The sequence below is a fragment of the Ixodes scapularis genome, unplaced genomic scaffold (assembly GCF_016920785.2).
Source record: "Ixodes scapularis isolate PalLabHiFi unplaced genomic scaffold, ASM1692078v2 PGA_scaffold2__306_contigs__length_199485367, whole genome shotgun sequence".
NCBI classification, from domain to species: Eukaryota; Metazoa; Arthropoda; class Arachnida; order Ixodida; family Ixodidae; genus Ixodes; species Ixodes scapularis.
Window position 1 is genome coordinate 27712561 of NW_024609857.1, and position 26366 is coordinate 27738926.

Genomic DNA, 26366 nt, shown 5'->3' on the forward strand with positions numbered 1-26366 from the left:
CGCCTTGCGTTCTTCCCAGAATATGCCCGGGGGTACTATATTTGACAAGGCATGTCAGCCAACATTGGGAGCTGTGACCTGAGCAAGAAACACGAAATATAAAGCGCTGCTAGGTGAAGACCGCTACTATGAAACACGACCATGCCGGTCGTGCAATGAACTCGTTCGAAGTACGCAGTGCTGCGACGAACCACACACGCCAAACAAATAGTAGGAGGCCGCCCCTTCCGCTAATTGTTTTGCGAGCTCCTGTTGACTTAGCAGGCTACCCCCCGCACAAGTTATATCTGTTCCTTGAGGTTTCGGTGTTGTGATGGACTGTGGCATATGTCTTGAGGAAACCGAGGGCTTCTAAAAACGCCCACATGCCGGCGCAGGACCCGCCATTCCGCTTCTGCTACCGAAGACATTCGAGGACCTCGTCTCACGTGGTTTGAGTGCAGACGTGTCTCGAGTTGTCCACTTGACAGGCGGGCTTTTCTTCGCGGCAGACGCTCCTTCCGACATCGTGAAAACACGTAAATGTGGAGTGTAACTGCAACCAACAAACCGAGAGCGACCGAGGAGAGCAGACGGCAGGTTCACAACCATTAGGCCTACTGGATAGCAGGAGCCGAGAGTACAATAAACAAATAGGAGCGTGAAGCATGTGCGACATATACGTTAAACATATTATTTTCGCAATTAAAATGATGTAAAACAATTTTGCGCAAATATTTGCCTTGTTTTTTTTTCGAAATCCCGTAACATCTATCGAGCGCTGCCGACGAAAGTGCTCTTTGCGAGCCGTTAGGGAACTCAGTTTACCTGAAATGGCATTCTGGTTAAATGCCATTTGAGTTGCCGTCTGGCAGTGCCTAAATTATACTCGTGCCACACGGGTAACTCGAATGCCATTTACAACGAATGACATTTGAGCGGACGGCCAATCAGCGCGTGACACTCCGGGCGTGGAGCATTCCACGCGCGACAGATTGTGAGCTGATTCGCCGATCACACAACCATTCGTTGTAAATGGCATTCGAGGTGCCCGTGTGGCACGGGTATTACATTTACACTCAATGTCATTTGGCACAAATGCCATTTTAGGTGCCGTCTGACAGGGGCGTAATACTGCTTACGAGTAGGAAGGGGAAAGTATTATAAAACCTCGGAGGAAATGTTTTCAAGTAATGTTTCTTCACGTATAAAGTTTAGGACGACGTATAGGACGACGTCGAAGACGGCTTCATAGAGATCGACGCCAAGTACGGCGTCTAGGACGACCTCTATGACGACATGAAGGACGACGTAGAGAACGACGTCTAGGATAACCTCTCGTACAATCTCAGAGACGACGTCTAGGACGACGTCGAGAACGACTTCTAGGAAGACCTCTAGAACGACCTTAAAGACGACGTCTAGGACGCCGTCGAGAACAACGCCTGAACGTCGTTCTCGAGAGCGTCGTCTAGGCGCCGCTCTTGAGATGGTGAAGCCAAGAAAAAAAAGCCGCGTAGCGCGTCTTTTATTGTTGGCTCCACCATTGCGGGTAATAGAAATCAACTGTTCTACATTAAGAGGGCAACGTCTAGGACCACGTCAAGGACGATGCCTATATTACGACATATAGGACGACCTCTGGGACGACTTCAAGGACGACCTCCAGCACGACGTCAAGAGCGAGGTGTAGGACGACTTCTAGGACGACGTCTAGGACGACCTTAAGGACGACGTCTAGGGCGACTTCGAAAACGATGCCTAGAGGACGACATCCAGGATGACGTCGAGAACGACGCCTAAGGGAGGACACTTCAGGAGGCTGTGGCGTATTTGCGTGGGTGGCCACGTTTGCCTGTGGAAGCCGCCGTAGATGTGGACGCTGCTGCCCATCTCAAGGTCGTAGATGTAGACGCGGCCGCCTCAGACTCCATCGCACAAAGCACACAACAACCACAGATTAAGTCCGAAGCGCACCTTCTGCACACGGCCCTGCGGCAGTGACATCATGCTGATGGCGTATGATAACGCTTGATGACACTACGCTGATGGCGCTTGATGACGTATTTTTGATGGTCATCTTTCGGGCACGCCGACGCCGTTGCTTGTTTTTCTAGTAATGTGAGAATTGAGGTCGTCCTAGAGGCCTAGGACGACTTCTAGGACGACCGCAGGGACGGAGCCAAAAACAGCGTCGTCCTTGAGCAAACGATTGAATGGCGCGTGCCGCTCGATGGTATCTTTATCGGTTAATACGACCCGTTTTCGCTCAATCGAATAATTAAGGTTTTCGCCTTAAAAATATGGCTGAATATATTGCATTAAAATTTGGGAAAACTTCATAACAATAAAGCCAAAGCCATGGGTTCATGGGTACCCACGCCCTCGCGCACATTGAGCGCCGATCATTGCTGTGCTCGCGCAGTCTTCACTTTAAAAAAAGAAATAAAAAACGTTGTCTCCGAGTATAGAACGACAATGTTCAATATTATTTTTGTCGATCTTCTTTATTTTAGTTTGCCAGTATAAACCGTTTATAACCTAAGGCTGAATAATGTTTGCCACATCCTCGGAGGCGTTCTCGTTCAAGTCATCGAAAAACCTGTTCTAGTCTTTTTGGGAAGTTTTATTTTGTCGGTCGGGAGATCGTAAGAAATTAATTTTCTTAGAAAGGAAAGTTTTTTTTTCGTGGTACAACCAAAGTAGACATTTCATTACATAGGGATATATATATATATATATATATATATATATATATATATATATATATATATATATATATATATATATATATATATATATATATATATATATATATATATATATATATCTTTTATAGGAGCAGCCTTGAACCTTTAAGAGTAGTGTAGGAGAAACTTTTCTAGGGAGAACCACTGTGGGAGGTCAGAACTTCAGCTTGGGCGAGTCGGTAATTCATGATAATGCTTCACAGCGCACAAGATCAGACACACTTAAAAAGAAAAATCACGCATACACAGGAAGAACACTCACGCAGCGCTGACTGACAACTCAAATGTATTATGCCTCATCTTCATCTTCACTCACTCCGATGCAAATGGCAGTGAAACAAAAAATCAAGGATCATATGAAAAAGAGAAAAGGCAAGAACAGAAAAAGGATTAAAAACAAAATATAGAAGGAAGAAAAATATAGAAGGAAAAAAGTAATGAATTCCCTGTACAGCGGACGTTGCTACTGTGCTTTTTCTATATAGTTCAACTCTTTCTCCGTTAAGGCTAGCGAAGGAGTGCTAACACATATCCTATCTAGCCTTACAATGTTAGCGGTTTCTACTATTTCCCGCGTCGTTTTGTCCCTGCTCTGTCCCAGTATGGTGCATTTCTCTAGGAGGGGAGAACATCCACACGCTCTGCAGTGGAGGCCTAAATGACCTGAGTTGGCATTTATGGCATTGTTGTGGTGCTCACGAAGTCGGTCATTTAGACAGCGACCCGTCTGTCCGATGTAACACTTGCCACATGTGAGGGGGAAGGAATAGATGACTCCCTCAATGCAGGACACGAACTTGTTCAGGTGGTTTTTGATACATCCAACTGGTCGACTAGATGTCCCATTGACCTTCTTGCACAAGCTAGAAAGTCTATTTGGCGCGGAGAAGACAACGTCTACGTTGACTCTATTGGCCATTTTCTTAAGCTTGTGGGATAAGTTGTGGATGTAGGGAACTATGACAGGCCTTGTGGTGCGGTCTCTGGTTCTGCGTGTTATAGCTCCTTCCTGCTTGACCTCCCTGAGTAGGACTTCGGCAACGGAAGTTAATAAAGACGGGGGGTAGCCCGCTAAAACCAACCGAGAAATTTGCATGTTGAAACTCGTAGGGACTGTGTGTTTGCAAGATTTTTCCAGAGAGTTTTTTAGGCATAGTTTTACAATGCCTCTTTTTACAAGCTTAGAGTGGGCGGAGCTATGGTTGAGGAGAGGCTTCTTTGCTCGAGGTTCGTACGACCAGCAGGTGTGATTGCTTTCAAAAAATAGTCGTAGGTCCAAGAATCTTATAGATCGCTCAACCGGAAGCTCATGGGTGAGTTTTAACGGGTGAAGGCAGTCCTTGAAGGTGGACAGAACACTGGCCACTAAGTCGGGGAAGGTTCCATTGTTACTGTCAAGTAAAATCAGGTAGTCATCCACGTACCGAAACACACGCACTACTTTGGACTGGTCAAGGTTATGCTGCAATAATCTGTTATGAAATGCCAGATAAAGGTCACTGAGTACAGGAGCTATACAAGAACCAATACATACTCCCGTTTTCTGCAGGTATGTTAAGCCTTCCCAGGTGGCAAAAGTAGAATTCAAGTAGGTGGTTATTAAATCTAGGAAACCCTTGACTGAGACGCCTGACGCGTTTTGAAAGGCTATGACACCAAAGGAGTCAACACTTTCTTCTATGCACCTAAGAAGACGGTCTTGAGGGAGGGCATAATAAAGGTCTTTGACGTCGATGGAAAAGGCGTTGAGACTTCTATCTGTGACATCATGGAGGAATTGCCAGACCTCATCTGAGCTCCTAATCAGGTAGGGATCATTGATGTCAAGAAGGTTTAGTTTGTCTTGGAGGAACACTGCGATGGACTTTTGCCAAGTGCCTCGTTCAGACACAATGACCCTGAGGGGGCAATCAGTCTTGTGCGTTTTTGCACTGAAGAAAATCTCAAGGCTGGATAATTTGCTTTTGTCGATGGATGAACAAAGTTGCTTGAGGTCAAGAGAGCTACATAGCTTCTTGGCTTGGCTTATGATCTTACTTAAGGTGATATCTTGATGGCAATGGAAGACTGACTCAATGGCCGTTAAGGCCTTATTGCCAAACAAGGCCTTGTGCATGAGCACAAAACCGCCTTCTTTGTCTGCCGGCAGGAGAGATAAGCTATGCCCTCTTAAGTAGGTTTCAGCCCTTTTAATGGACAGTGGGCTGATCGGGGTTGTATGGCGCGAGAGAATGTCCACTCCTTCTGAAATACATCGATCATTTTCCGTATTGGAGGCTCGCTGTGAAACTTGCCTGACCAAGGAAAGTAACTCAGGTGCCGACTTGCGGGGTTCAACCGCGAACTTAGGACCGAGGCTGAGTACCTGCTCAACGCTTGGTGGAAGAGGGATGTCGCCTATTACATGCAAAGGTTGGCTTTGGTGTCGTGTCTTTTGAGGAGTAAGGGATCTGAGATGCTTCAAAGTGAGTCGCCACAGATATTCGGTTGTGCGGTCAGTGAGGTTGGAGTACTCACGCCATGCTCGTTTTCCATAGGGTGGACTCAAATTGTTGCATAACTGTACGTACAAACTGTTCCGGTATAGTCTTGTCTGCCGGTACCACTCAGCTTGTAAAATCTTGCACAACCTTCTGCCGTGCCCTACTGATGGGGCAAAGTTTCCTTGGTCAGGCAAGTTTCACAGCGAGCCTCCAATACGGAAAATGATCGATGTATTTCAGAAGGAGTGGACATTCTCTCGCGCCATACAACCCCGATCAGCCCACTGTCCATTAAAAGGGCTGAAACCTACTTAAGAGGGCATAGCTTATCTCTCCTGCCGGCAGACAAAGAAGGCGGTTTTGTGCTCATGCACAAGGCCTTGTTTGGCAATAAGGCCTTAACGGCCATTGAGTCAGTCTTCCATTGCCATCAAGATATCACCTTAAGTAAGATCAAAAGCCAAGCCAAGAAGCTATGTAGCTCTCTTGACCTCAAGCAACTTTGTTCATCCATCGACAAAAGCAAATTATCCAGCCTTGAGATTTTCTTCAGTGCAAAAACGCACAAGACTGATTGCCCCCTCAGGGTCATTGTGTCTGAACGAGGCACTTGGCAAAAGTCCATCGCAGTGTTCCTCCAAGACAAACTAAACCTTCTTGACATCAATGATCCCTACCTGATTAGGAGCTCAGATGAGGTCTGGCAATTCCTCCATGATGTCACAGATAGAAGTCTCAACGCCTTTTCCATCGACGTCAAAGACCTTTATTATGCCCTCCCTCAAGACCGTCTTCTTAGGTGCATAGAAGAAAGTGTTGACTCCTTTGGTGTCATAGCCTTTCAAAACGCGTCAGGCGTCTCAGTCAAGGGTTTCCTAGATTTAATAACCACCTACTTGAATTCTACTTTTGCCACCTGGGAAGGCTTAACATACCTGCAGAAAACGGGAGTATGTATTGGTTCTTGTATAGCTCCTGTACTCAGTGACCTTTATCTGGCATTTCATAACAGATTATTGCAGCATAACCTTGACCAGTCCAAAGTAGTGCGTGTGTTTCGGTACGTGGATGACTACCTGATTTTACTTGACAGTAACAATGGAACCTTCCCCGACTTAGTGGCCAGTGTTCTGTCCACCTTCAAGGACTGCCTTCACCCGTTAAAACTCACCCATGAGCTTCCGGTTGAGCGATCTATAAGATTCTTGGACCTACGACTATTTTTTGAAAGCAATCACACCTGCTGGTCGTACGAACCTCGAGCAAAGAAGCCTCTCCTCAACCATAGCTCCGCCCACTCTAAGCTTGTAAAAAGAGGCATTGTAAAACTATGCCTAAAAAACTCTCTGGAAAAATCTTGCAAACACACAGTCCCTACGAGTTTCAACATGCAAATTTCTCGGTTGGTTTTAGCGGGCTACCCCCCGTCTTTATTAACTTCCGTTGCCGAAGTCCTACTCAGGGAGGTCAAGCAGGAAGGAGCTATAACACGCAGAACCAGAGACCGCACCACAAGGCCTGTCATAGTTCCCTACATCCACAACTTATCCCACAAGCTTAAGAAAATGGCCAATAGAGTCAACGTAGACGTTGTCTTCTCCGCGCCAAATAGACTTTCTAGCTTGTGCAAGAAGGTCAATGGGACATCTAGTCGACCAGTTGGATGTATCAAAAACCACCTGAACAAGTTCGTGTCCTGCATTGAGGGAGTCATCTATTCCTTCCCCCTCACATGTGGCAAGTGTTACATCGGACAGACGGGTCGCTGTCTAAATGACCGACTTCGTGAGCACCACAACAATGCCATAAATGCCAACTCAGGTCATTTAGGCCTCCACTGCAGAGCGTGTGGATGTTCTCCCCTCCTAGAGAAATGCACCATACTGGGACAGAGCAGGGACAAAACGACGCGGGAAATAGTAGAAACCGCTAACATTGTAAGGCTAGATAGGATATGTGTTAGCACTCCTTCGCTAGCCTTAACGGAGAAAGAGTTGAACTATATAGAAAAAGCACAGTAGCAACGTCCGCTGTACAGGGAATTCATTACTTTTTTCCTTCTATATTTTTCTTCCTTCTATATTTTGTTTTTAATCCTTTTTCTGTTCTTGCCTTTTCTCTTTTTCATATGATCCTTGATTTTTTGTTTCACTGCCATTTGCATCGGAGTGAGTGAAGATGAAGATGAGGCATAATACATTTGAGTTGTCAGTCAGCGCTGCGTGAGTGTTCTTCCTGTGTATGCGTGATTTTTCTTTTTAAGTGTGTCTGATCTTGTGCGCTGTGAAGCATTATCACTGTGGGAGAAACCAGAGCTTGCATTTTAAAGCGGTGGACGACGCTGCGCAGCCTATCTTTTCACCCTCCACCTGAGACTGAAGCCGAAGCTACAAGCGCGAGCTAGCCCGCGCTCCTGGCTTTGACAAGTGCATGTATAAAGCGAGCGCTCCTTCTGCGGAAGAACGCTTCAAAGCAGCGATTTCCAGCTCTCGTGCTTGTGGCATTGGCTGCAAGCCCAACATAAAGCCTGTTCCACCGTGGCCTGGTCACACATGCAGCGGAGCGCTACAAGCATAGTGCTGACCTCGCGCTAATCGCGCGCTGACGGGGCCGTTCACCAGCTTTGTATCGTACCGTCAAACGTGTTGCTCGTGGCGGACGACAAGTAGTTGATGACACGTGAGAAGCGCGCTTTGCTACATGTGAGAACCGGCCTTAAGGGTGAACGGAGTATTGGCGGCGATGTGTTTTGGTGGCGCCCTCGTACGGTTACCTCTCGTGGCGTCATTACCTTGCTAACTACAAGTTCGATGGTGTTTGTAATGAGCATGGTGGAAGCTTGAAATTATAGCGCTCGGAAACCAATACTGCCATCACCGTCAAACTTGAAGTTTTTTCATTACTCCCTTTTCCGTCGATGAGAAATCCTCTACTGAGGTCATAGTCACCATTCGGGCAATCGTGGAAGGCCGATCACAGCGACGTTTTCGATGGCTCACGTCGCCAATAGCCTGCGTCAGTGTCACCACAAGTGCCTTCAAGGCACGTTGGCTGCGTCTCACGAGGAGCGTAATGCTGCTGCTGCACTGCGAACGCCAAGGTACTCGCGCCTGCAAGTTTGGCCTTTACTGTCGTCGAATTTGACGCGGGCTTGCCATTTAAGGAGGGCCTGGGATCCACTAACGATGACGCAATGCACCCACAGCAGCTTTCGTTTCTATGATACGTCTCAATTTAACCGTCCAATGTACGGTAGAACTGTTAAGGGTTTTACGTATGCTATGCGGGCAGAAACTGAGGGAGAGGAGCAAAAAAGAGCACGTGGGGACGCCAGAACGTTAAGATCTGGCTGAAAGTTTTAGCTTTGTCTCTACTGAATCTTCGAACGCGTTCGAACGACGAACGCCCGTGTCCGGAGTTTGGAGCTTGCGCTTGAGTTCGCGAAACGCGTTCGAACAACGAGTATAGACATAAGACACCTAGCTTCGCGTCTACCCTCTCCGACGTCCGCGCGCGCTTTTATTTCCTCCTCTCTTACAATGTCCATCCGTATAGTAAACCGCCAGCGACGAGCCTCTTCGATCCTTTTGCCCAATATCCTCGAACACTGGACTATCCTCCTGACATTGCGGAATTCAGAAAACATAGTCTCTGTCTCTGCCATACATCGCGTATACGTTGGAACGAATAAACAAAACAGAAGCACCGGACGAAAACGGATGAGGTTATTTTTCCTTTCAGTTCTATACGTACACCGCCAAGTCCAAATATTGCCTCTGCTTTTGGGTCTCCTCCAAACGTTGCGGCGTGTTCTTTTTATTTGAATATATAAAACATTCCTCTACGTCTGTTATACCGTGTAGCTACCGTGGAACGTCATGTTTTATGTAGGCTCATGCATTGATGCATGCCCCACTTTGCCCGAGCAACGTGCGTTATAAATATATAATACGCCACATCGAGGTTTTAAGATTTTCCGGTATGCCGTATGGCTGAATCCCTTTTGGGATAACATTCCAGGGGGGTTACTGTTCGGTCGCTACCCCAACAACTCGGTTTCGTCGAGAGCCAAACGGAGAAGAAGGCAATGAATTACAAAGATTAATGAAATCACAAAACTACGGACCCATAGAATGGACTAAATACCGGGCACGTGTCTTTGCTCCCAAGCTTTAACATAGTTAAAAAAACTTTTGCTTGCGGTTGACGAAACAATGTAATCCGAACAGGTTCATTTCTTATCTAATTCGTTTTGGTCGTAAATTTAATTATAGTGGATAGCGGGAAAACGATGATTGAATTTACACCTAGATGTGTGCTTGCGGTTGGTCCGATGCTGACGTTTAATGATATTATATTAACCTACTCGCTCTAGATAGTTGACTTGTTCAGAAGCTATATAATGAGTGAAAAGTGAAACCAGTATTGTACACAAACTGCTAACCACGATTAAAAACAATAACAACAACAAAAACAACAACACGGATCAGTAAAGAGTATTCTGAATAGACATAGTACATTTTAACGAATTATTCGAACTCTGAATACGTCGCAGAAAATGCATCTCAATTCCGATAATAAAACAAAGGTGTACTACTGGATAGAAGCGCCGAAGGACAGGACAATGAAGAAGGTAACGACAACACGGAGCGCACTCGCAACTGAAAGTTTATTAGAAAACACACGGACTTCAATACTTTAACAAAACCACGTCATTTCTGGCCACCCCACTCTTTTAAATATATAGAAGATTTTTTTGTTTTCATATTTCATATTCCATTTCATATATTTCATAGTTCAGACAAAGTAATGACCGATCAAAATTGACCAAAAAGCGACCGGAGTGACGAGTTTGACATGTTTTTTTTAGAAAACAATCAAATTCCTAAAATTATTTAAATACATCAAGGTATCTTTATAATATTTACTAAATGAGGGGAAAAAGTTAAAAGGGTGTAGGAAAAACACTAGCGATAGCACAGGGTGTCAAACACGCGACCAGTGACGGAGGGCAAAAACTCTAGTTTCTGCCACTGCGGCTTCTAGGACTCGTAACGCGAGAACAAAAATTCTGGGGAACATGCGGTTTGCGCCCCCTTCATTTGGGAGATTCCACCAAAACATATATTTTTTTCGTGAAAATTAAAAATTATAACCTTTTAGCCTGCCCGATTTGAGATATATATATATATATATATATATATATATTTATTTACTATTTATTATTTTTTTAATCAAATTAAATATATCGAACACTTACTCCGGCCGACGAATCGGTAGGTTCCTCGGAATCCCGTATTGTCTCCATGCCGCCAGTCCGTGTGAAATTCGAAGACCAGCGTCCGTCCCGAAGAGTAGTGAACCTGTTCAATGTCCGCCTCCTTTCCGCACAGGAGAGAGTTCCACCCACTAGAAGCGTCCACGCCGGTCTCGTTCAGGTGGAGGAACAGTCTCACAAAGTCTCCGTATAGGCACCTGAAGAAATGAAAGAACAGAGACGGAACAAATGACTACTATTATTTATTGTTTTTATGCCCTTATACTTCAGGCAGCAGCGCTGCACACGCGGAGGAGGGTTACAACAGGTGTGGCAGAAAGAAGCTGTTTTTATTTTGTGCTTGTCTCTGTGTGTTAAAAATGTCAGGTCACCCTACAAAAAAAATTTTCGCTACGAAGTCGCGTATTTTATAAGGAAAGCAATTAAACGGTAACGAATGATTTCAGCTCGAGGAAAGGTGGTATTGCAAAATCTGGAAATCACTTGGTAATTCCACTGCAAGGGAACTACGCTCTCAATTTTTATTTACTTTTTAGTATTGAAATATCTGGATATTTAGTGGTTCTGTTGTCATAAAAAGTGATAGTCATTACGTTAGGTAGTATAAGTATAAATTTAAAAAACAAAACCTCAGACGTCCTAATATAAGTTATCAATATTCCGAATTCCGCGTCAGCACCGTCATGATGACACCGCGACTGATAAAACAAATTTTAAAAACTTCGCTGAGCACCCGCTTCCAGACTGCTTACTTTTGACAGGAATATATATTTTTTATATTTTAACTTTTGCCCTTTGCCTTGAAGTAAAAAAAATGTCTTTAAGGGCACAAATACTTTGTCCATATCAATTTTGATGAAGTTCACCACATGCTTAACCAGGGTAACGAACCTTGAAGTGCTTTTCAGAAATGACACCTTCTGCGTTCATTGTTTTGTCAAATTCAAACTTTGCGACATCTCGGAAACTGAAAGGTAAACACGGGGAATCATGTATGCTACCGGTGTGGAATTTGTGAGTCAAACTTCATTGGTCGTATGGGAGGACTTGCCCCGTTTAATATACTTACAAATCTTTGCAAACGTATATCGTAGGTACAGGAGCATTACGTTGTATCAGACGCTTAGTTAGTAATTCTTCTTGCTTTTATCTAGCTCCATCTAGCTATAAAATTCAGAATGAAAACGACCAGAGCGGTTCTTATAAATCTCTTAATTTCAAATTTTGTTTATAGAGACAAAATTAATCCGGAAAATACGCGAGCATCGTTTTTTTGTCTTTCAGGTGGAAGCAGAAAAGTGTGTTTTTTACACTGCGGTACCCTCTGCATAAAAACAATAACCACAAGAAACTTGAGAAACGTTTGGAGGAGCACTAACTCAAAGCTCATTTTCTGAACGTCGAACTCGTCGAAAGTGAGCTCGACGATGTCGTCAGGTCCCCCGATGAAGGTGTACAAAAGGCAGTCCATGTTGGCCTCGTATGGCGTGGGCCAGTTGGGCGACGTGAAGATGCCGTGCTCCTTGCCGTACATGCTGTCGAACACCACGCACCTACAACCTGCGAAGAAGAAAAAAGCGGGCGTTTTGTTAAGAAACACGACGCCTACAGCAAACAATGACGTCACCGTGGTGCGTCTCCTTAGTTACCTCAAATGCCACCAGGGGCGCCGATCGCAATTACGTGAGATGTTTACTCTTAAAAAAAATTTATATGCGCGTCGCAATTTAAGGCGAGTATGTATAGCCACTACTTGTGCTATTGAACGTACTTTAGGCTCAAGAATGACCTCAAATATAATATTCGAGCCGCATGGCACATTTTTGCACGTATTCGCTCGAATCAAAGTAAGGACGGCCCATGATCCTTAGAAAACTTCGTCTGTAACGTTTTCCTTACACTATAAGCAAGTGTTTTCTAGGAACAAATTGAAGCAGCAGAGGCACGCTACAAACTTTAGGAATCAGCCAATCAGATCGCTCGGAGAGCTTAACAGATTAACATGAGTTCAGGGAAGTCACCGCGGATAAAGTTGCTGGGTACGTTTAACCCTTTTTTAAAACACCGCGGACCCACCGGAAAATGAACAATTTTGTCAGTTTACTTATAATCCTGCATAGGTGAATCCGGCTTGTGATAAAAAAACTTACCAGGGCGAATACCGGCGAAGTTTCCAGACCAATAGGTACTTTATCTAATGATCGTAGCGCTGTGTCATTCTGGCTAAAAAAAAGGGAAAAGAAACTAACTGCGTTGCGACGGCTCTCACTAATGAGAATCACCCGAGCAATCACGCGGCTGGAAGAACTTCCGCCTTTGGTTCATTCAGCACGCCGTTTTGTACACCTGCATAATAGAGAAGTTTAGCGAGAGCTTGATTACCAATTTTTTAATAAACAATATATTACTGCGACAGCTAAATGCAATTCAAACGAGCATTTATGGATATGACAATCTTTCAAATATGTCGGCGTTAATATTACCCGCGCAACCCGAAGTGTTCTTCTTTTTTTTTGGAACACCGAAAGAATACCTGAGTCGGCAATTATGTGTTACTTGCGCGGTGGCATCCGACGTTAGGTGCACCTGTGACGACATAAGCGCAAAAGCATCTGGCAAGTAATATTTTGGCGCACAAAAAAAAAAAAAAGACGCACCATGCGGGCTACGCTAAACGATAGCAATTAGCTTCATTGGGTACCGCCAGCTTAGTGTCCCTCAAAAAATAAAAAAAAATAAAGCGCCAATTAGGCACGCAGGTAAAGTGTGATGGCGATAGTATGGCTACTCATTACCTGATTTTTGTGCTAGCACTGTTCCGCATTTTTACCGCACTGCATTCGAAACACTGCATTCGTACTAGTGTAAACTCTATCTCGGCGGTTTATTCTTTAAACTTTGCATATAAAGATAAGTGTCAAACCACAATGAGTATTGAATAGGTTAAGGTCTGACAGAAAAAACGTTACAGCGACTTCGATCCTAACGACGTTACCACTTGTGGGTTCACCGATGGCACAAAAAAAATTCACAGGGTTTCTTATGTTATACCCAAGACGACTTGAAGGCGAAAGTCCAAGCGCCAATGTATACGTGATAGCGAAACTCCGAAGACAGTGCGCTCTCTTACGACGCACTTCTGGCGCCGTTTCATTGGTAGCTTTCGTTGTTTTACCATTCGTGTCACCGGCGTGTTTTCGTACTTTTCGTGTCGCCGACGTGTTTTCGCTCAAGGACTTGGAAGGTCGACTGAAAAAGCGTTCGGTCAGGTTGTAGGCATGTTAAACCATCCTGGGTCCCTAATCTGTATACTTGGCGAAAAAGTTGGCGAGATATCCGACGCCTATGATTGGCCGGCGCCAAGGTCGAGTGCGGTTTTGGCCAATCACGGCCGCCGAATTTCTCGCCGGCTTTTTCTCGAAGTGTCCAGATTAGGGCCCCCTGCCACTTCAACCGCGAGCACCCCGCAGTCACTGATAAAAGTCCGGCGCAAAAGGATGTGAAGAGACTCGTGTGGGACGCGGCGAATGCGGCGATGAATCAATAAAGGGCTACGTGCGCTCGAAGCAGTACGTTGTTTCATTCTCTGAGGCGCGTAGCAGCAAGGGAAACCCATCAAGCCGTACAAGAAAAGTAGAGAATAATGGTGACTTCTCTCTCAAATAATTATGAATGCAGTGCGTCACGCACTGCGTACATAATTCACCATGAAACAGTTGGACCATCTATTATCGCTCTGTAGTGAATCACTCCAACAATATACTTTTTTTTTATTAGGTCCGTGCCCTTCAGTAGCTACTTCGTGGACTATCTGAGACTGCAATAATTTGGCTTGGGCTTTAAGCAGCGATTATACACGAATGCTGCATCAACGTTCAGCATCAACTCGGGTCCAATCACGCCATTCGCACAGCAAGCGATGTCTAAAATATAGCGGCTGCCAGTGTTGCTCGATTGGATTCAGAAAGCGGTCCATCATGAGATGTCGAAATCGCAAGGCCCGGCTTATGTTCTTGTACATCGCGCGCTTAGACTTTTGTATGATATGACTACTGTCCTCCAGAAAGGTTACCTTACAAATTAGGTTGACGAGCTCTGTACATATCGACATCAAACTTCTCTTTTGTACGAAGTTGATTCCACCTAGACCTACCTAATATGCATTGTTGCTTAAATAGACTCACGGGATTCAGACGTTCTTCTCAAGAAATTCTGAAGTTAACAACTGTTTTATGCAGAGTCCCTAATAACAGTGATCGGAACGTATAAAAAATGTACTGCTTCGGAGAACGAAAATCATTAGAATCTTAGTACCAATAAGAAGACTGAAAACTATTCCGTCACCGCGATCGGGAGGTTGCACTCTTTCAAATAAGCAACCTGGCTTGAAACAAGCTTAATTAACTTTTAAATATTTATATATCTACAAATTATTGTTCACTTCATTTTGAATAAACATCAATTACTCGATGAAGCATTGTTATGACTGCTTAATTCTTCCGCACTCGCTCGATAGTCGGTTTCTCCGCAAATAGTATGTCCATGAGGAGAAGAGAACTTTGCATACCTGACAGCAGAGCTTTATATGCCTGAAAGGTGCGGTGAAAAAATTCTCCTTCTTCCACTAAATATCGCTTAAAATTAATCGTTTATGTTTATAGCCCACGAAACACGAAGTAAGCTTTTCTCCACAAAATGGGAATCACAAAAATAATTAGAGAAAACAACAAGCAGCGTTCACCGAGCTCTCGTTGCTAGAACGAGAGGTAACGTGAACAGGTACCTATTTTATGTCACTAATGTTCACCATAGCCACGCGCTGAGGTTGTCAAAGCATAGGGCATTTACATCGTTAGAATTCGTCTATTCCCGTCATTGCAGCGTTTTAGAAAAAGCCACTATTTGAATGTTACCGAGGTATCGACAGTCAAAGGCCTTATAAGAGTCATCACGGGTGTGCTCGAATACAAGCCATGAGCGGCATTCGACTATGACCAAGGGTCAATTTATGCGGCTATTTCACCAAGTGAAGCAGAACCGAGATTGTCAAAAATATTGCACAAAATATTTCTTAGTTAAGCTGCGCAAAAAAAAAAAAAAAAAGAAAGACGTTTACAAATCTTTGTAACGCGAAACTAGACCGCACCTCTTGAGGAGAAGGAAGGGACGGAACGGAAGGGAGGGTACGCACCTCCTGCTCCTCCGTACCCTCCCCTCCTCCTCCTCCGCCTCCTCGTCTTAACCCTCATCCTCCAAGCCTCATCCCCCTCCTCCTTCCTTCCTCATCCTCCTTTCCTCCTCCTCTCCTCCTGCCACCGAATTTCTTCATGGGTGACGTGACACAAAGTCGTCGCGTCATTTTCCACGCTAAATTTAGCGGGAAACTAAATTTGTGTTGAGGTCAGGCGACGTCAGTTTCACCGCTAAATTTAGCGGGCAACTTAAACCACTAAAATGAGTGGGCTAAATTTAGTCGGAAAATTTTCCCCTAAATTTAGTGGAAGCATTACCCCGCTAAATTTAGCAGAAAAAGTTCCCCATTTTCCCCTAAATATAGCGAAAAAATCTCCCCACTAAATTGAGCGGCAAAAATTTCCCCGCTAACTTTAGCGCGGAAATGTCCCATTATGCAACGCGCGGTTACGCCGACGCCCACGCCAACCAACCCGGAAACGGGCGCCTAAGAGCTGCGCTCTAAAAACGTTTGATGTGGCAGTGGCGTGGCGTGATAGCTAGTGGTCACACTAGTGAAAGTATACTTGTGTCAAGTGAGAAACATTTCAATCCAATATTATTGCACGGCATCTATAACGGTCCTTTTCTGAATATTTTATATGTATGACAATTTTTCTTGCCTAATTTTCACAACGTTTTATGAACCGTGGTGAACTATATTTAATGAAAACTATGCTCATATAAAAAAAAAGTCCGCTCAAAGCTGCTTTCACCAACGTGCGGCAAACATCGAAGAAGACGAATGTGTAACAGTGAGGCTGGGACAAATTGCCGACTGGTTTGTTTACGTTGCCTTTATTGTGTCCCTTCGACTGTACGTGTCCACCCGAATGTCTGCAAATGAATCGCGAGCACTGCAACCATTCGCAGCGTTTCCCAGTGGCTTCATCGACGTATTTTGGTTCATTTCCGGGACACTTTAATGCATGGGAGTTACGGAACGTTAAGCACCTCAGTTAGAGGCACGCTCGAAGTCCCATAGTATAACGGCTGCAAGAATTTGACGAACTTTACCTGGGTTGACGGCGTTGACAAGAATGAGAGAGGGTCCCTGCAGCATCATCAGCATCAGGAGCAGTCCAGCCATCTGCGAAGGAAAAAATGCGAATAAAATTAGGTTTTTGGCTGAATCAAGGAAATGTATATTTTCTATGTGTGTCTGTAGTGCAACTCGTGTCTTTCCTGTGTATTGCACCTCAGTTCATCATTGTCGGGAATCGAAGTTAACTACTGGAGAAATCCAACCAACCAGGAACCTTTTGGGCTCACTTAACGGTGCCGCTAAGCTAACGAAAATAGACACAGTGCATGTGAGGAGGTGCGTTTCAATCACGGTGTTTAAACACTGAGACGCGGAAGGAAACTTGAAGACAAAGTAGAAGGGACAGAAGAATCTGGGCAGAGCCTTTCAAGTTGAGACGCCCTCCGTTTACTTCCTTCTGTTCCTTGTACTTTATCTTCACGTTTTCCTAGCAGTTACGGGGTTTAAACATCATGGCTAAGCTGACATTTCCCCACGTAAATCTCTACGTACCACCCAACCAACATAGGTGCCTTTTTGCTTTTTGCGGGTCTGATGTATTCTAATAACTACCACACTTATTCGTTCACAAATATGACACGTTAACTAACATCAATAGACTCGACCAGTATAGCCTCACATGCTGCGGGACATACAATAAGATGCTCGGGGCTTGCCAGACATTGCGTTTCTTAAATTGTCAGTGGCTCTAATAAGTTCGCGCTGAAGACGAGACAACTGAAGAACCTTTCTTTTATTCGAAGCTTGTTGGGGCCTTTACTCAAGTTCTCCTAAATTAACATAAGAAAAAACAAATTCCCCTAAAAACTGTCAAAACCCAATAATGTTAAAAAAAGAAAATCCTGCTAAAAAAAAACAAAAAACAGCAACTTGCAAGTCTTTCTGGCTTATTTTTGAGCTGACAGACAGAGCTGTACATAGCAGCTTTTACTAAAGCTAGTGAAGTTCCCGCATTGGGACATTCGCCAAAAAGGAGAGCTCAAAGTCCCGGACGGAGGGACCACTTTGCCGAACTCATTGGACCGCCGTGCAAATTGCCAGAGCTGCCGACTTGTATTGCGGCAGGTGCTAGCCCGCGCTGATTCTATTACCGGAAGGGAAGGGAGTGCGTGACGCGTCGAGTCGCTAATTGTTCAGGACTCGCCGCTCCCGGAGTAACGACATTAGCCGCATGGGTCGCTGTGACACCCTTTTGGGAACACCGTCGCTGAGAATCACTGCACCGGTCGAGGTTGGGAAAAGTTCAGCATAAGAAGGAGGAGAGTGCGGGTAATGCAGGTGTACTCTCTTCGACAGAGTTTCACCCTTAACCGCACCACGCATAGAGAGCTATATCCTTGCGAGCATGGGGAGGAATTTCGCGCCAGCCTGCCGGTTACATCTTTGGCTGGGAAAGCTACCAGCTGGTGGTGAAAAAAGAAAACAGTTTCTGGTTTTTTTCTCCGACGAGTGCAGTGAAAAGTGCTGTATCTTTTCATATGCAGGGTGCTTTTTTTTTAAGCTTAGCAGATTTTTTTTTTTCAAAAACCACGAAAGCTAGATTAATGCAGTCTGTGCAGGTGAGTTATACGGCCAGGGGGACATAATATAGGAGGCTAATCGTAACGATCAGTCGGCTAATTAGTGTAAATTCGTTAATGAACTTTTTAATTAATGAAAGTAGATATATAGCTCCAATTAGAAACTTGCTTGGCGTCATCCAAAACCCCTAAATCAGTCATTGTCAGAAAGACTTTGAGCACGTGAGAAGAGTAGTAGTGCACTAAAGTTAGCACTCGTTGAGCACTTACAAAGCTAGCGGTTGCGATAAGGCGCCCGCGCAATTTTTCCGTCTCTTATCTAGCCCCAGCCTTGTACCTGCTCCATGAGCGGTAACTTTAGTGCACAACGTACTACGCTTCTCACGCGTTCAAAGTCTTTCTAAAAATTACTGATTTAGTGGTTTTCAATGACGCTGAGAAAGTTTCTAATTGGAACTATATGTCTATTTTCATTAATTAAAAAGTTAATTAACGAATTTTAACTAATTAGCCGACTGATTGTTACGATTAGCTCGCTATACTATGTCCCCCTGGCCGTATAACTCACCTGCGCAGACCGCATTAACCTAGCTTTCATGGTTTATTTTTAAAAATTCTGTTAATCTTAAAAAAAAAAAAAAACACCCTGTATATATACATATATATATACGGAAGAAAACGCACCTGAGACGGTTGTTGGAGTTTTTAAAACATATTATTGGTAAAGTTGGTCGACGTTTCGGCCTGAGACAGACCTTTGGAAAAGGTCTGTCTCAGGCCGAAACGTCGACCAACTTTACCTGAGACAGACCTTTGAAAAAGGTCTGTCTCAGGCCGAAACGTCGACCAACTTTACCAATAATATGTTTTAAAATCTCCAACAACCGTCTCAGGTGCGTTTTCTTCCGTATATACTTTTCGTCATCCTGCGCTTGGTTTTTTTTCTCTACATATATATATATATATATATATATGTAATAACAGCGCGACTTTCAGTGCTTTAATAATATTTTTTTAATACATTTCGCCTTTTAGGATTGACACATGATGCTTGTACAATGTGAAGAGGTTAAATGTAGGTGAATATCCGATGCACGTGATTTGACAAGTTATGTTTCGAATATTTTACTGTTGAATCAAAAGACTCGACAGTTTGTTTTTACCTCGTTATTTTTACATAAAACGTGGCTTCTTGGGAGTATGACTGTCCTACCTCACATTTATTGTAATATGACTTACTTGAAGCTCAGCCTGGAGCATAGGTTTAAAAAAAAAAAAAACATATAGTTTTCAATTAAACATATTACACCAGTATACATAAGACTTGGTTCAAGATGCTATTTTTCAGTCATAATAATAACGTGACACATACGTATTCGCCAATTTCTTCCATCTTTTTAAAGATAGAGTTTATAAACCCGCCCTATATAAATGTAAAAGCAAATAACGATAAAAACGAACAAATAAACTGCTTTCATAAAATAAAGAGTCCGTACCATGTAGACATTGAAACTATATCACTTAATTTTGAAACTACTGGGGCGAGTCAAAGCCTTCAAAGCGTGTATGACGACCGATCAAATAAAATGCCCCTAAAAACCACTAAAAATTGTTCCACCTTCTGCATAATACATGGCAATGTTCACCAAAGGTCCCGGTCTTCCTAACCCCGAAATGCAAAATCTGACCGTTTTTGGCAAGACATCAAACTGCCCGTTCCGAGCGGACCGACTCCGAGATAGCGGCGAACAATACACGGCTTCGTCAAATGGCCCATACGTGACACGTTTGCGCTATATTTCCCTCGATAGATTGCCAGCACGTGAAGTCATTGCGTTCGCCGTAAATGTGACACGAGCTATCCATTTTTATGGCAGCCGTAAAACAATACGTTCGACGCTCCTCGCTTAATACCTCAAACGGGTCATTCCAAGGAACCATACGACGTTACGCATGGGCCCCCCGTGTCAACAAAGCGAACCAATTATGGTAAGAAAACACACACACACACACGCACACGCGCGCACACACACAGACACACACGCGCGCATGCACGTAATTTATCAACGTCATGCAATATTCAGTTGGCTACTCGTGTTTTACATTGCTATACTCACGGTCAATGTAAGAAACAAAGTGCGTGTCAAGTCTCGAGCGCCTTATTATCCCTTCGTTTACAAGTGTGCAGCATTAGCAGATAAGACCGCCAAACATCGTTCTTATAACCGCCATTCCTTCTTCGGCACTCTTATAGGCTTGCGCCACAACCGTATTCCCTGCAGAACGATAATAATATGCGGGATGCTAGTCACGCTCTGGGCTTCTTAAAGGGTGACAAACAGGGATCTATGCTCGACGAGTTTTTTTTATTTAAACATGACCTATCAGAGCCCCCCTACCTAGAACATGATTTGCGGCTCAAAATTCGCACTCCTTCCGCCCGAGTGTAGCCGGTCGAGACTTGGTCGGTGTCCAGACGCGCTCACTCTCTTTTTTATGGTCACGTGGCGATCAAACGATGACTACGAAATATATTCAAAGCCATGGGTTCTCTAAGGCACACATTCAGTATTCAAAATAGTAAAGGACATGAACGCCGTTTCGTGGCCTTCAAAAAACAGCAAATACGTTGATCGCAAAACACAAATATTGCACAGGTCACAGGAAATACGTGTACACGTCAATCTCAATATGGTGGCGTACCACACGGGCTGGACGACGCGATGGCGGCTCACGACAGACCAACGTTGCGACAGGCGTGGGATCGCTATTGCGGAACTGTCTTTCGTGGAACCGTCCAATCGACCTTCAGGCGCAGGACATCGAACGGAAGGGATATACGTGCGAAACAATCGCACAACAAACGGTGCACGCAACTACGTCGTCGTGTGCTTCACAAACCAGAGAAATGGTGAAAAAAAAAAAAAAAAAAACACTGGTAGGGTGTAGTTACGTGACTTCTGGCAATGAGTTTCCGTGCTCGTGTTCCGGTTTCAATTTCAAGATTTTCCTCTTTTTTTTCCGTTTTTAAAGATGTACATGGCCGCAGCAAAATATTGATTGTGCAGTTTTGAGGGGTGTCATTGTCCCTTTCAGCTGTCAGTCACTATGGTGTTTTTTAGATTGCTTTCTTCACGTGTTTGTAGACGCTGTCTAGTCGTGAAGTTAAGATGACGCAAAATTGGGTTTTTCGCGCGAATAAACGAACTAAATTATTATTCAAACAAAATGTGCTTATCGTAGTAGACTAATTCACCATATCCGTACTGGTATACACGAAAAATAAAATATGGAAATGTTTGGGTTGCGGTCTTGATATCCGCCGTGCATAATAAACAACATGAAAACTGATTTGTGAGCACTTCTTAATTACACGTTAGAACAGGCTAAAAATACTGTGACTTGATATATACTGTTAAAAGTCTAAGGACGTTAAAATATTTATTGTTGGACCAATCTAACGAAATATAAAACTCGATATTGTCAATCCTGGTGAAGCGCTAGATTCAGAAGCTCAAACCAATTTGTGGCCGGAAGAATGATGGACTTTTGAACGTCCCCAAGCCCTATATTATTCGGTCCTCAAAGATGATTGAAGTGTCCATAATTTATAACGACCTCAAAAACCACGATGTTCCCTGATCCCAGCTTTGTTTACACCGAGCATAGCAATATTACTTGTTGTCTAATACCAAAATGTGATAAAATACGTATATTCATTTAAAAACCAATATATTTTGTCAGTACTTTTATTTTAATAGCTTGGTACGTAGACAAGCGGGCGGTTGACTTATTTTTTTTCCGAGACACAGCGTGTAAACCTAAACTTCAATGTCACAAAAATACGCACTTCGTCTCCGAAATTGTCTGTGCGGAAATTGTTGTGGCCTCTTGGGAAATCGCGTCCGAGCGAAACCAAAAACTCATTGTATTATTGTGCTCAGTCCAGCAAGAACAACGTCTTCCGGGTTTCTCTGTTTTTTCTCAGGCCACGACATAAAGAATAACATTCCAGTCGGGATGTTCCGACAGTTTTATTAACCCGCAAGCTGGAGGTGAGGAAACAATAAAAAAAAAAAGATTATGTAGTTCTGTCAACACAAGGGACGATTTCATATTTCTTGTGGTCACCCGAATGTTTCGGAAAGAACCTAAAATAGTATTTTTATACTTCGATTACCTTAGCAAGAAGCGAAAAACGAAGGAATGATATTGTTTTTTCGTTGTTGTTTTTGTTTGGCTCATGGAGTAAGAAAAAACAAAAAAAAATGATTTGAACACATTTGTAGGCTTTGTTGATGAAACTAAGGTGCATGTGTCAAAATAAGTCATTCGTTCCAAATTAAACTTTACTTTTAAAGACACTTAAACTTTTAGAAAAAATCCACAAAACTTTAAAACGCTCATATTGATCTGCGATTGAGAATAACGCTCGTACGAAGTAAAGCAATTAATTTATTATTTAGATATCATATGTTCTTGAAATGACAAAAAGTAGGGACATATAGTTTGTTTTACTTTATTTTTATGCTTCAGACTTTATCTCGACTCGCTGAATATAATTAAATGCATTCTTACGGCACCCCTGCAGGCGCAGAATACAGAACACTTTAATGAATAAAAGAACAAATTTCTTCGAGGTAAAAAAGCAATATGATGAGAAAACATTGATGCGAAGTTGGCTTCTCAGCTCATCTCATTGAGCAAATCAGAGGAAAATAAAAATAGAAAAAGCTAACGTCGCGAATCAAAAGCTGAGTTATGTATGAGTGCATCCAAAATGCAATCACATAAGCGAAGCAAGTCGCCAAATGAAGCTACGGTTCTCTATGCAGCAAGATAATGGATGGGCACTGGTAGGATAATCAGGTAATTACTCTTGTTACTGGACAACTGCGTACTGGGTGGTTCATAAATATCTACTTATGGATTGAATCTATAGAATGCTTCTTCATGGCACCATTAAGAGTGTGGGGATGTTAAATTTGAACTTCTGCCATTACGTGCATAGTTATTGAGGAATTTTCTGCACAAGAGCCCAAAAGCAATGAACCGAATCGAATTTATATAAAATATTTTACTTGTGATGTGAATATAAGAACGCCAACTTCCCTTGCTCAATGACTAGGGTCAAGTTCAAACAAGTCTAGTTTTTAAAAGAAAAGTGAGTGCGCCAGATTACCATACCTTTCCTTTATATTTAATAAATTCAGAGTCAATCTGTTCCTAACAAAAATGCGATAAAACTTGGAGTGTTATATAAGTAACATTTCCAGAGCCCATGCTGAGACACCATAGAAAATCGTGAAAAGTAAGATGGTTCAGTATGCCTTAAAATTGGAGATTCACTGTTATCATTCAAAACAAAAATATGATAAAGAGACGTGCCTGTAGTTTGTAACGTTCTTTTGGGGTCTATTTTTATATACTGCTTTCACCTGAGCTAATCTCCAGTCGGTAAAATCTCCTCGTTCAATACTCTTTTTAGACCGTAAAAAAAAAAAAAAAACATGTGGCAATTGTTTTTGTACAGACTTTAGAGTCTTAGGTTAAATGGGATTCGGACCTATCGTCTTTATTTCATCTAGATTTTTCTAGATTTCTAAGACACTTACATAACTCATCTTCCACGGCGTCATCGGAATCATGTATCGTCCCGGGTTGCAGTGACACTGATGTACTGTAAATGTCTTAACACTTGAGAGGACCTACTTTTCGCGAATTTCGCGAACTCAAAAGAATCGCAAAAAGGTTATCCCGCGAATGCATTACCTGTGCTAACTAATACATGGCCTGCCACTCCCAATCGCGAAATCTTGTACCCGCAAAGTATTCCTCAAGTTCACACTCCGCCAAATTCGCGAAATAGCGAGCCCCAAAAAATAAAGTAGTTTACATTATTTTCTCCCAATCGCTTCCAAGGCAAACCACCAGAACAGCAGCAATGCTTTTACGTACGCTCAGATGTATGCGTGACATACTTTCTTGTCGTTTCGTAGCCGGCTTGATGCATAGAAGATATACAACTCTGTATAATCGTGACGTCAGTCCAAGGCCATGCACTGGCTGTGAAACTGCAAATATTCAGATCCTTTGTGGTTTACAAAAAATAGTTTCTGTACATAGGGGGCACCACCGGCGTATTCTACGGGCAAACGATATTGTTGGCGAGGATCGAGTTGGTTGAGAGGAGGCGAAATATGGCAGTCAGGGGGAAGTTACAATCACAATACAGAAAACAGTAACTCAAGAGCCAACTTAAAGGACAAATGCTAAAGTGGCAGTTTGAGAAGGAGAGAGAGGAAGAGAGAGAGAAAATGGCTGCGATCCGATAATGCATCATGTGCTGTATTTAAGGTTCGATCACCTAAAATGATTTAGAAGAAATTAAACCGTCGTTTTAGGCAATAAAGAAGAACCCCTTATTTTTTATCAATTCGTCCGCCACATCGATCGGCAAAATTGGGTGCATAGGTCACATGGCATCAATTTTTCCCCTAAACTTAGCGGGCAAACTATAATGGTGTGTAGGCTACGTTACGTCAATATTCCTTTTATACTTAGTAGAAAAATTGTATTGATGTATGAATCACGAGTAATCAGGTTACGGGACGTAAATTTCTCCGCCAAATTTAGCAGGGAACGTGAAAGTGTTTAAGTGACTTGACATCGATTTCCCTGCCATATTTCCCGGGGATACTGAATTAATGTATGGGTTTCGGGACATTAGGTCACGTGGCATGACATTTCCCACTAAATATAGCGGGAAAGGTAAATTGGTACATAGGTCACGTAACGTCATGTCACCTTACGTCAATTTTTCTGCTATATTTAGCGAGCAAACAGAAGTGGTGTATAGGTCATGTGATGTCATTTCACGTGGCATCAGTTTGCCCGCCGACTTTGGCGGGGAAAGTTGACTGGTGTATAAATCACGTGACGTCATGTAACCTGAATCAACTGACGTCGCGTGACCTAAAGGCGAATTCTTTTCCCCCGCTAAATTTAGCGGGAAATGCACGGACGGACGGACGGGCAGAAGTTCGGGATTGGTGGTTCCGTTAAAAAAAAAAAAAAGCATTTCATGCATTAAAGAGTGGATATTTGAACAAATACCTTACTCGGAGAATACACGTTTCTCCGCGAAAATACGTTTACCTCGGCGCGGACAGGCCTTGCGTAGTTTAGACGATTCAATTCGCCGCGACCTTGGGAATTTTCCTTTGAATGGGGAGGTGTGGCTGGCGGGGCATCTATGGTTGGGGACTAGCCAACCTTCGGTCCAGAAAGACGTCTCCTCTGTCTCGGCGAACCCGGTGTCTCGGTGCGTCGGCCCTCGAAAGCACTCGAGAATATTACTAAGCGACAGGCTGCTCGATAGGCGTGCGTTTTAGACGTGGGGCGTCCAAACTACAGGATAATCGTTACGGTAGGCACGATGCTAGGTTCAAAATGAGCGGAGCTAAATGTATTCGTTTTGGGAAGGTATTTCGTTTGAACGTCGTCTTACCTGCTTCGTGGGAGAGCATCCTTGGAGATGAGCTAGCATCCAGCCAAGGTGCGCACCTCTGCTGACATCCTTGCCCCGACTTCAGGCTGAGCCCTGCACAGGAAAGAAGCGCGGATAAGCCAAGGGGCGTACAAGTTACCCATCACGACAAGAAAATAGATTGTTTTATAGACATGGTACCGTAATGACGTCACTCAGAGAGGGAGTCACACACTGAAATGATGTTGAGCTGGTCAGTGTTCTTTCTTCAAAACAACTACAAAAGCAACCTGAAACTGAAAGACAGACAGAAAGATTCCCTTTGTGGGTAGGTATTTTTTCTATCCTCAAGGTTCATAGTGCGGATCCCGAAGTCCGATCAGTGCGACACGCAGGTCAGACACGGGGCGGTATTCTTTGAGAGTTTTGCTCTATTCACCGTTTCCGTCTGGCTTCGGGAAGGCAGCAGCTACTGAAATTCGCCGAGTGATAACTGCCAAAAGAATTCTTTTGTAAAAATTTAAGAATTTATCTGGACAACACGTACGACAGTCTGAAATCTCCAATTCAAAATATGCCTTGTAAGAAAA

General features: G+C 43.5%; 1 protein-coding gene across 1 annotated transcript in view; it reads right to left on the reverse strand.

The window, feature by feature from the left end:
• Window positions 1-25836, reverse strand: part of LOC8027543 (suppressor of lurcher protein 1) — a 94816-nt gene extending 68980 nt beyond the window's left edge. Inside the window, exons 1-4 of the mRNA XM_029976425.4 lie at window positions 25798-25836; window positions 16740-16812; window positions 11870-12050; window positions 10473-10687 (exon numbers count right to left, since the gene is read on the reverse strand). Of these exons, the coding sequence (XP_029832285.4) occupies window positions 10473-10687; window positions 11870-12050; window positions 16740-16812; window positions 25798-25836 (508 nt within the window). The remainder of the gene's footprint in view (window positions 1-10472; window positions 10688-11869; window positions 12051-16739; window positions 16813-25797) is intronic.
• Window positions 25837-26366: the final 530 nt, after the last annotated feature.